The 11634-nt window shown below is 53.4% G+C and overlaps 1 protein-coding gene across 1 annotated transcript; it reads left to right on the forward strand.

Moving 5' to 3' along the window:
• The first annotated feature begins 520 nt into the window (after positions 1-520).
• On the forward strand, positions 521-8477 carry TENT5B (terminal nucleotidyltransferase 5B). Its single transcript, XM_032710120.1, has 2 exons — positions 521-922; positions 4909-8477. Exons 1-2 carry the CDS (start codon positions 737-739, stop codon positions 5926-5928), a joined length of 1206 nt encoding a protein of 401 aa, XP_032566011.1. The 5' UTR covers positions 521-736; the 3' UTR covers positions 5929-8477.
• Positions 8478-11634: the final 3157 nt, after the last annotated feature.

Consider the following 11634-nt stretch of genomic DNA (forward strand, 5'->3'; position numbering starts at 1 on the left):
TATCAAAGCCCATCAGTGGGGTATCAAAGCCCATCAATGGGGTATCAAAGCCCATTAGTGGGGTATCAAAGCCCGTCAGTGGGGTATCAAAGCCCATCAATGGGGTATCAAAGCCCATCAGTGGGGTATCAAAGCCCGTCAGTGGGGTATCAAAGCCCATCAATGGGGTATCAAAGCCCATCAGTGGGGTGTCCCTTCAGCGCGCGCCCCGTCCCGACCAATCGCCGCCGGGATTCCCGCGCGCCGGAGGGGCGGAGCTCCACCCCCTTCGCCCCGCCCCCTCCATCGCCCCTCCCCTTTCCCCCTCCCCTCTCCTCCAATTGGCTCCGGGCCCGGCCGCTCTCCTCCCCCCGTGCCCGCGCTCGGGCCGCGATTGGCGGTGGGCCGGGCCAATGGGGCGCGGGCGGGGGCTATATAAGGCGCGGCGGGGGGGGCGGGCGGGCGCAGCGCTCGGCGGAGCCGGTGGCGGGCGGGGGGCGGACGGGCCGGTTCGCTGCGAGTCCCTGCGGGCACCGACCGCGCCTCCCGCCGCGCCCCGCGCGCCCACCCCCTCGCCGGCGCCTCTCGGGGGATTCCTTTTTACCTTTTCCCCCTCATTTTAAATCTTCCCCCCGTTTCCCCTCGCCGCCCGCCACTTCCGGCCGGTTTCCGGGCTGTTTCCGGGCGAGCGGCTCGTGTTTTTTCGGGCGGCGGTTCGTTTCTTTTTTCTTCGGGGGGGGAGGGCGGTCGGTGAGAGATGCTGGAGGTGGCGGCGGTGCCGGCGGGGGCCGCCCCGGGCGGTTCGGAGGAGCGCGGGAGCCGCTTCAGCGTCCTGACGTGGGAGCAGGTGCAGCGGCTGGACCAGATCCTGGGGGAGGCTGTGCCCATCCACGGCCGGGGCAACTTCCCCACGCTGTCCGTGCGGCCCCGCACCATCGTCCAGGTGAGCGCCGAGGGGCCGGAGGGGCTGTTCGGGTGGGTTATGGGGTGTGTGTGGGGGGGGGGGGATCACGGGCCGCTCGCTGTCGCCCCGTTGGACTCTGCCCCGTTCCAGCGGGGGTCAGGGAGAAAATAAAAAGTGCTGAGGCGACATTAATCGTCCCCGTCGGGCCCCGAGCCAACCCGCCCGGGCACCCTCGGCCTCCCCCCGCCGGGCCCAGGGCAGAGCTCCTGGCGCGGGGATCGTAGGAACGCTTTGGGTTGCAAAGTACCTTAAATACCGTGAATACTCTCCGCTGGAAGGGACCCGCAAGGATCATCCATCCCAGCCCCTGGCTCTGCGCGGCACAAACCCCAGAAATCCCACCCTGTGTCTCAGAGCGTTGTCAAGACGCTGCTTGGCCTCTGGCGCGCCTGGGATTCGGGAAGACCATCTCATTCCAAGCCCCTACCCCTATTCCAACACCTTCCACTAGACCGGGTTGCTCCAAGCTCTGTCCAGCCTGGCCTGGATGCTCCACAGGGGTTAAAAGCTGCATGGGAGGACTGGCCCCCATCATCCGGGGGGGTGCTGTGCACTCAACTGGCCCCACTTCCCAATCCTGAGGGTCTCGGTGGGGCTGGCAGGAATTCATTGCACTGCAGCGATGTCTAAAGCTGGAAGGACCCTCCTGGAAAACTCGCATGCCTTTAAAATCCTGCCCCATCGCTGGAGCTGCTGCGGCTTGTGCCACAGATCCCGCTCAGCTTCCTCCCATCTTGTGTTGTTCCTCCTCTTTTCGAGTTAATTTGACGCCCTAAGAGCTGTGAAATGTGTGTGGCCAAGGCAAAAGCGGCTTTTTTTTTTTTTTTTTTTTTGGAGCTGCTTCCACGAAATGGCTTCGTGCTGGTGGACATGTTGGGCTTGTGTTGGAAGAGGCATTTATTAATTCAAATGCCGGATCAAATGTCCGTGTCCTTTGATTTCTCGGGACACTGATGTATCCTCCAGAGCCTGCCCGAGACTTCACGAGCTCCTGTTAGTTTAACTATCAAGTAATAACCGTGTTTAATATTAAACTAACAATGTAGTTCGAATGAGCTGATGCATATTCATGTTTGGGAGGCGACTTCATTCCTCAGTAATGACTCATCAAATGTAAAATCGGGCATGTTGGCTTCTAATTAAAAAGCCTATTCACGGTGCTAAAACCCAACTGGCTTTCACAATAACCTAATCGCCGGGATTTCGGAGCCTCAGCTGCTTGAGAAATAGTTCGAGTTAAGCCTGGAAGATGGGAGGGTGACATTTGAAAGGCTCGGCCGGTTTTAAATTCCTCGAGTTCCTGCCGCATCTGTCGGGGGCAGAAGCGCTAAATTTTGGCTGCTCGGTCTCGAAGCTGAATGACAGATGAGATTTGCAGGCAGGACGCTGCCCTTGGCTCGGGCAAGACCACGGCACTGTGCAGCATCAAATGTTCCACCAGTTATTCCTCTCTGGTTCCACAAAAACTGCGGCGATTCGGTGTCGGAGCTGCCGAAAAGGATGTTGCCAGTAGCAACTTCAAACATGGAATAACTGAGGGCTGTAATTGTGCCGGCAGACCCTGTGTTTAGGGCTGACTAAGCTGGAACAAGTAACCCAAAAGGCAGTTATTTATCCTGTTGTTGTTGTTGTGGGAGGTGGGAAGCGGCAGGTCAGGACGCAGCAGGATTTGCTCCTGCCTGGCTGTCAGAGTCAATTATCCCAACCACACGGAAGGTGAGCTGCTGTTTTGGGAAGCAGGTCAGCAGCTGCCTAACCCTAGAAATATCCAACCCTCTGGGGGAAAAAATGCATCCCTGAACCCACTGCCTGCAGCTGGGGAGCTGAGCTCCCAGGTGGAAGCTCTCAGGGAATGGCAAGGTGCTCTGCAGGTTGGAGCTTTCTGGGGTGATTTGGGACAAAGCTGACTTGAGCAGTTGGATTTTTCCCCTGTTTTCTGAGTACATCTCACACGGACAGACCTGGGGAACTCAAGTAAACCTGGAGCTTATGGGTCTGAAACACTGCAGGTCCTGAGCTTTGCTCGGAAAGGGGTTAAGCAGATGTTCTCTGGGGTTAGGAAATTAATCTGGAATGAGATCTTCTCCAAGCACTGGGCCTGGCTCCGCATCTAACACTTTTGTGACCTATGTCTTGTCTCTCTAAGCCTAATAGCACAAAACTCTTAACTCCACGAGTAGTGCTGGAGCCGTGCCCCGGGTGAGTGACTCCAGTTGGCAGCAGATGCAGACCAGGAGCTCCCCTGCACGATGTTTGTTCAATTTGGGGGATTAACCCTGTGTCTCTTCCAGGAGTAAACTTAATTTTTTATTTTTTTTTTTTCCAAACTATCTGCCTTGGAAAACAACTTCTTTCACTGGCTGGATTGGATGTGCTGGTGGGGACCTGAGACTTCTGATGGTGAATAGCTCCCTGGTTAACTGTTGCCTGACATGTGACTGTCACCACGGGCTTGGCAAGGAGCCCAGGCATGTTTCTAGCCTGAGCAGGGATGGCTCGTGTCAGGGAGAAAGGGGAAACACCAGCAGGGAAGCTGCATCGTGAGCCTGAACAACCTCTAAGTGCAAAAACATCCGTGGGGTTGTTCTGAGATTTTTTTTTTTTTTTTTTTTTTTTTTGCAGAGGCAGCAGAACTTGCTGGCGGCCCTTAGTTGGGTCACCAAGGGGTCTGTGACACGATGAGGGTTTCACGCTGCAGTTCTTCACTTTTTGTGTGTTCTTCTTTCTAAACAAAACTCGTGGAGGGGCAGCTTTACGGCTGCTGAGGCTGGAGCTGCAGCACTCTGATCTCCCCCAGCACTGTCTGCTCAACCAGCAAGAGGGTTTGCCCCTTCTGATAAAGTTTTGAATTAAAATTCGGATTCTGGGAGGCCGAAAATCAGAATTTGTGGGGCCTCTCAAACTAGGGCAGCCTCGCAGAGCTGCTGAAGGGCCTGGTTGGACTGGCTCTTGGTGATACAATTTGTCCCAAGCTTTGGCTCTTTCAAGCCATAGCTTTGCTTCAGGCTGGTTAGCTGGGAGTCCCAGGAAAATGGGTAATTGCTGGAGAGGAACATGAAAGCAGGATGAGAGGTGGGAAGAGCTTCTGGTGGAAGATGCGGACTTAATCTTCCTGGGATCTTTGAGCTGAGTTAAACTCAAATTATAAGCTGGTGTCCAGGGAGTTTATTTTATGGTCTTGGGGGTTATTTTAGCCTCCTGCTTGTTAAGTAATCAGGCAGGTGATTCAGCTTCCCTCTAAATGAACAAAGCTTTGGAGGGACTGGTGGGTGTGCCAGGACTGAGCAGGCAGCATTAAAATCACCGGAGTAACACCCGTAAGATGAAAGCTGCCTCTTGTGCTTGATAGCATGCCAAGCTCAGCACGAAGCTCTGACACACTGGAAATTGTTAGGATACACTTACTAGTTGGGACATGAACTTGCATACGCCTGGCTGGGGCTTTTGAGCAGTTCTGGCATCTTGATTTGCCTTTAATGAATCTTGACAGGCCGAAGGGGATGGCTAAAAGGAGCGAGCCACCCTGATTAAATCCACTGGGACTGCTGCAGACTGTGCTGCTGCCTCCCTGTTTGGGGTCACTTTGGGGTCGGCTGGTCTTGGCTTGCTGGCTGGAACTGTGAGGGGATGAAGGGGGCAGGGACCACCCCAAAAAATGGGGTCAGGGAACCTCTCCCCTTCAGCGTGGGGAAGGCAGGGGAGAGCAGACACTGCACTGGAAGCAGAACAGCTCATCATGTGCAGTCAGATCCCTCTAATGCCAGGGAATAAGTAAAGGAGAGCCACCCCTAGCTGCTGGCAGGACTCGGGATGCTTTCCAAAGTGACCTATTTCTAATGGATTAGCTTTTTATTTCACTGTCTTGCACTGGAGTGACCCATATAAGCCCAGGGAGTGGATCCTGCTGTCACCAGGCTGCTCCAAAAATTCCTGCTTGCCTCTCACTGGTTCTCTTTATGTCTCAGGTTGTCCGTAGCCGCCTGGAGAAGAAAGGAATCACAGTCCATAACGTCAGGTTGAATGGCTCAGCAGCCAGTCACGTTCTGCATCAAGACAGTGGCTTGGGGTACAAAGACCTGGACCTCATTTTCGGCGTGGACCTGAAGACAGAAGATGTTTTCCAGCTCGTCAAAGACGTGGTCATGGATTGCCTGCTTGACTTCCTCCCCGAAGGCGTCAACAAGGACAAGATCACCCCCATGACTCTGAAGGAGGCCTACGTGCAGAAGCTGGTGAAGGTGTGCAACGAGACCGACCGCTGGAGCCTCATCTCGCTCTCCAACAACAGCGGGAAGAACGTGGAGCTCAAATTCGTGGACTCTCTCCGGCGGCAGTTCGAGTTCAGCGTGGACTCCTTCCAGATCATCCTGGACTCGCTGCTGCTGTTCGGGGAGTGCTCGGAGAACCCCATGGCTGAGAACTTCCACCCCACGGTCACCGGGGAGAGCATGTACGGGGACTTTGAGGAGGCCATGGACCACCTGCGGAACAGGGTCATCGCCACCAGGAACCCGGAGGAGATCCGAGGCGGGGGGCTCCTGAAGTACTGCAACCTCCTGGTGAGGGGGTTTAAGCCCAAATCGGAAGTGGATATGAAGGCACTACAGAGGTACATGTGCTCCAGGTTTTTCATAGACTTCTCTGACATCGGTGAGCAGCTGAGGAAGCTGGAATGTTACCTCCAGAGCCACTTTGTTGGGATGGAGAGCAACAGATATGACTATTTAATGACCCTCCACAGGGTGGTCAATGAGAGCACAGTCTGCCTCATGGGACACGAGAGGAGGCAGACCCTGAACCTCATTGCCATGCTGGCTGTGAGGGTCCTGGCTGAGCAGAACATCATCCCCACCGTCACAAACGTTACCTGCTACTACCAGCCAGCCCCTTATGTCAGTGAAATAAACTTCAACTACTATGTCACCCACGTGCAGCCCTTCCTGCCTTGCAATCAGTCCTACCCAACGTGGCTTCCCTGTAACTGAGCCAGGACAAACGTCAGGGTCTGTCCTCCAAGGTATTTCCTTGCCTTGGCGGGTCGGGAGGGTGGGATGGGGGGGGGTAAAAAAACCCAAAAAAACCACAAAAGAACCCCAACCAACCTTCCTAGAACTGCAACAAAAGGAAACTTCCTGGACTCCTGCTTGAGTGTCTTGTTCCTTGGGGTTGTTGGAACAAGACCTGTCTGCTGTACACTGTGATGGGAAGTGCAGTGTTATAGAAATGAGATGACTCGGACGTTTATGGGAAGACTCGCTCATGGAATTCTGGAAGGCAGTGGGGTGGGTGGGGGTGTGTGAGGGGAGACTGTAGAATTACGCTAAGGTAGAGCTGCACTGCCCTGAAATGGATCTGAATTGTGTTGTGTTTTGTTTTTTGTTGGTTTTTTTTTTTGTTTTTTTTTTTTTTTTTTAGTGCAGGAGGTGTTATGGGTGTGCAAACTTGTGGTTTCTGCCAACAGAAGCCCGAGTGGCTAAATTCCTTTGAAGGACCAAAGAATCCTGTTTAAGTGCCTGTAACAATATAAACACAACTGTACTGTAAACCTTTATTATTTTTGCAGGGGCTGATGTCCCAAGAGCTTGAGTGGGGATTGTCTGAAGAGGAAAATGTTTCTGTTGTGGGGTGGGGAGGGTCGTAAGATCATTTCTAGTAACCTGGCTGAGGTTCCGTGTCGCTGAGGTTGTGTTTGTTTGTTTGTTTTTTTTTTTGGCATGACTTGCTGCCTGTGAAGGACCAGCTGGAGCAAAGAGCTGTCAAAGTGGGGCTGCATAAACCAGGGAGGTATTGGAATGGCTACGTGTAAATGCCTGAAACGGGGAACACTGGGGAAGGGGGGGAGTGCATGGTGGAAAATGCTGTGCAGAGCTTTCTGGAAAAAAAGGCAGCAGGGACCTGCATATGAATTTCTTCAAGCTCCCAAGTCTGCAGTGCCAAAATATGGTTGTGTTCCTAGATGATGAGGCAGATGATCTGTCCAGGAGCCTGCCCCAGGCTGCTGGACCTAATCCTGTATTTTCTAGGGGAATTTGAAATGCTGCTCTTCCTAGGTTTTTTTTTATTGGTTTTTTGGGGTTTTTTCTTTTGGCATGCAGTGTGGTTTTAATGCACAAAGCCAGAGGCCAGCTGGGTTATCAAGAAAGATGAGGCTTGTCCTTTTGAAGCACAAACCACTCAGTTCACTAGTCAGTTATTTGAGCCTGTGTCCTCCAAGGAGATGGGCTGAGCTCTTCCAGTCTGGAGATCTTCCCTTGGGCAGGTCCTATCTTCCAAAGCAGCCTGTTCCATCAGCATTTGAAATTCATTCTCTAGCTAGAAATGGAGCTGGGGGGGGGGGGGTGAAGTTAGTTGGCCTTAGGAAAGGAAAAAAAAAAAAAAGAGGAAAAAAAAGTCTTCTAAACAGACCCTCTTGTGTTGTGAGGGTTTGGCTCTCTCAGTCCAACGTGGCTTTGAAGTTGCTGGGTGTCTGGAGCACAAAAGTTTTTTCATGGAGGTGCCTGGATTGCTGTGCCCGTGGAGCATCTCAGATTTAACTATGCACGGAGGGAGAGGCGGGCAGGCAGCAGGCATTCCCTAGGGATGCTGCTCCGGGAACACCACGGCTTCAGTGGTGCTTCCTCCGAGGCTGAGGTGCTCCAAGTATCTTTACTAACTTGGGGGGTTTTTTTGTTTTGTTTTGGGGGGTTTTTTTGTGACAAAACTGTAATAGCTGGGCAGATTGAACGCTCTTAATAAAGACTAGATCCTTGGAATGTTCATAGCCAGATTGGTACCTTTTTTGGGGTAGGGGCGATGTGGAGTTGGGAGTAAGGGGAGGGGGGGGTGGCTCTTGCGCTTAACATGAACTAACCCAGCTGAAACTGCTCCAGCTTTGCTCCCTCTCCAGACAGAGCAGAAGAAGTGTCACTAACAGTGTAGGTTTTTAGCTGCCTCCCTGCAGAACACCTCTGCCTTCGTGGCCAAGGCTGTTGTGTCTGCTCTGCTGCAGCCCCATAACTCCCCAGAGCCTCAGTGGTGGGAGCTTGAGATTTTCCAGTGCAAGTTAAAACTGGCTTAAGGGCTGCCTGTGGGAGCAGATGGTACTTTTTCCTTTCATTTTAAACTTCAGATGAACATAGATGCCATGTAGCATGTTTTCTCCAGGCTGCTCCTGCCCACAGACACGTAGACACTAAATTGAGATTCCCTCCTTCCCTCTGAGATGCCCAAAAAGATTCCCTACAGCCAACAGCTCGGCAGGGCGACTTCCCATTGAGATTGCACTTTTGATATACAGAGTGTGTGTGGTGGGACTCTTGTGAATGGGTTGAATCTGACTTTTTCTAGACCTTGCAGTGATACTGTGCTGCCTCTTGTGAGGGGGCAATTGGAAGATTCCAGTAGCTTGAATGGCACTTGATATTTTTTTTTTGTTTTGTTTTGTTTTAAATGTCTTTTTTTTTTCCTACACCTGTATCACTTGTCATGCAATGGGCTTGACATAGACTCACTAGATTCTTTAGAATCTGTTACGAATAAATACAGTGTATTCAAATCTGCCGGGTTATTTTTATTTGCTTGTCCAATCGGGGGAGTTGTGGTGATGAGGTGACTCTGCTCCCACCAAAAACCAGGCTCAGAACCAGACCTCAGAAGGAGTGAGCTGAGATCCTGCCTCTGGATCTGCCCAGATGCTCCTTGTACCTCAGGCTGCTCCATCCCTCTCTCCGAAGCAGCTACAAATCCCAGGAATTGTGTAGCTGTTGGCAGGTCGCTCCTACAGCTGAGGGAGGTTTCTATTTATAACACTGTTCTTTGGTGTTGTGCATCTTCCCTTTTCCTGGTTCTCCTCATGTTGCTGGAGGGGGGAGGGTGGCCCGAGGTGCTGATCTGAGGTCCCTGCTGTGGGAATGGCACTGGGAGACTCTCCCTGCTGGTTTTCCACGGCTGCATTCCCTGCTGGTGGTTTTGAACAGCAAAAGGTGGTTTGAGTAGTTAAGACTTGGATACTGTGTGCAGCTGACCCACCTGCAGAGTGGTTCCTCTCGGAAAAGGGGAGGGTGAGAGGCTCTGGAAGGCTTATCTCCCTAAAAAAGCTCAGTTCTGCTGATGTTCAGGCCAGATTCCCGTGGGATGGCTGGCAGCTGGGTGCCAGCTCCCCCAGCTCTGGCTGCCCTCCAGCCCAAGATGAAGTTTCACTTCCCCTTGTCGAGCTGCAGGCGGTTCTGGTTCCACTGCAACAATGGAGCTGACGAGGTGCCAGTCCCTCTTTGGGACAGACTTGCTGGCTCTGCATCTCCAAATTTTTACAGTCCGGGGCCAAAGCTTCCCTCTGACAACAGGGCTGGGATGTTCTCGCTGGGCTGGCACTGTGTGAGTCCCTGTTGCCTGCTCGAGTAGGGCTCTGCCTCTGCAGAGCTGGTTTCTCTCCAAACCTGCTGGGTTTAGAGATGTTTCCCTCTCTCTGGCACAAACCCAGCACGGCCTCCTGCCTTCCCTGAGCGTCTCTCGTGTATGGAAGCAGCTCTAAAGTGTCTTAGTCCATCAGCTGTCTTCAGTGTGGGTGGTTGGTCCTGCTGTTGATGCTGTGGTGAATAAGCTGCCTCTGGATTTGTGACCCTGAGCAGAGCAGCAAAAGCCCTGACAGAGTCGGCTCAGCATTGTTGGAGCGGATCAGACCATACAAAAGGATGTTGGTGGAAAGTACTAGTTGTGATCAGAAAGGAGCTATCAATGTTTACAGCCGAGATTCGGATCCCTCTTTTGTTAATTGTCAAATAAAAAAAAACCTATATATTTTCTCACAGCCTGTAGTCTGTCATTATTTTCCTCTTTGAGGCAGAGGGCGATGGATAAGTCAGGGTGTGCCTGAGGGGTCTGGTGGGTGAGATTTGGGCTCTAAGTGATGCTTGGCTCAGGAGCTTTGCTCTGAGGACAGACGTGTGCTGGGGTGGCTGCTCCTTTATAGTAACTGTCTATAAATATAGTTCCCTATATTTAGCCCAGTGGTCTGGGCAGTGCCCAGCTCGGATAACCAGAGTCAGGAGCGGAGGAGCCCACGCCACAGCCCGTGGTACAGTACAGCACGTGCCCACAGCACCTCTGCAAAGGGCTGCTGTGCCATCAGTGCCTGGAGACGCATCCAAAAATACTTGGCGTTGTAGCAGCAGGATCACTCCCGGGGCTGGCGATGCGGGTTTCCACATCTGCAGCTTTTTCTCCTGGAAGGACGTCTGGCCGCGCTCCAGAATCACTGAAACGGCAGGAATTTGTCTTGACTCCAGAATGCAAGAAGCATCTTGCTCCAGCCTCCCTGCTCCCAGCCATCCTTAATCCGCTGGCCCGGTGCCGAGGGTGGCACCAGCTCTGTGCAGGCGGGTTGCTAGACCCAGCATGGCATTTAAACTTTATTTTAATCTCTCTATTTAGCTTTTTTTTTTTTTTTTTTTTTTTTTTCCCCTTGCAGTGTGCCAGTGTTTCTCCCCGGCTGCCCTTCTCCTCCTCCTCCTCCTCCTCCTCGGGAGCCGCTCGGGCAGCGCGGGTGTTAACTGTGCCATTCGAGCTCCTGCAGCATGAGAGAACAGTCTGTCTGTGCAGCTCCTCTTGCCATTTATAGCTGTGTTTGGGCGATCCAGCACACGGGCCCTTGTGCTCCAGAGCCTGGTGCCAAGCACGAGACAAATGCTCCATTGATATTGGATGTTCTGGGAGGGCAGTTTGCTCCCGGGACGGGGCTGAGCTGCCGGAGGATGGCACAGCCCACCCTGCCTGCTCCTGAGCCTTGGGGGGGATGGCACAGCCCACCCTGCCTGCTCCTGAGCCCTGGGGGGATGGCACAGCCCACCCTGCCTGCTCCTGAGCCTTGGGGGGGATGGCACAGCCCACCCTGCCTGCTCCTGAGCCCTGGGGGGATGGCACAGCCCACCCTGCCTGCTCCTGAGCCCTGGGGGGATGGCACAGCCCACCCTGCCTGCTCCTGAGCCCTGGGGGGATGGCACAGCCCACCCTGCCTGCTCCTGAGCCTTGGGGGGGATGGCACAGCCCACCCTGCCTGCTCCTGAGCCCTGGGGGGGATGGACAGCCCACCCTGCCTGGTCCTGAGCCTTGGGTGGGTGAAGGTGGATGGTGAGAAGTGTGTGATGCTCTGTCACTGAACCCTCCAATCTCACCTCCTGGCGCTGCTGCTGGAGGTTCTGGTTTGGGCTTTTTTGCTCCAAAGAGGATTTCGGCTCGTGTTGGAAACATGGAATACCCTGAGTCAGAAGGGAACCACATGGATCATCAAGGACAACCCCAGCCTTGTCTCCAAGCGCTTCCTGACCTCTGGCAGACTTGGTGCTGTGACCACTTCCCTGGGAAACCTGTTCCAGTGCCCAACCACCCTCTGGGTGAAGAACCTTTTGTGTGCAGAGGTGGAGGAGTATTTAAAAGGCTTTTTTTTTCCTCTGTACATGCAGTATTTGCACTGTTCAGCTCCAAACACATGTTGCCACAGACCTTTTGGCTGTTGGCTCTGTGATTTCCCTGACTCAACCACCTTCTCCCACCTCTGACTTCTTGCATCCAGCCTGGAATGTGCAGCTCAGGCGTTTCCTTCCCTCCTGAGCCATCACAAGGAGGGATCAGCTCGTGCAGAGCCTCTCGCCTGCTCCACAGCATTCCAGCTTTCCCTAAAATCCCAGTGTGCCCTGTGCCTGCTCTTCCCTGCTCCT

The sequence above is a fragment of the Chiroxiphia lanceolata genome, chromosome 24 (genome assembly GCF_009829145.1).
Source record: "Chiroxiphia lanceolata isolate bChiLan1 chromosome 24, bChiLan1.pri, whole genome shotgun sequence".
Lineage (NCBI taxonomy): Eukaryota > Metazoa > Chordata > Aves > Passeriformes > Pipridae > Chiroxiphia > Chiroxiphia lanceolata.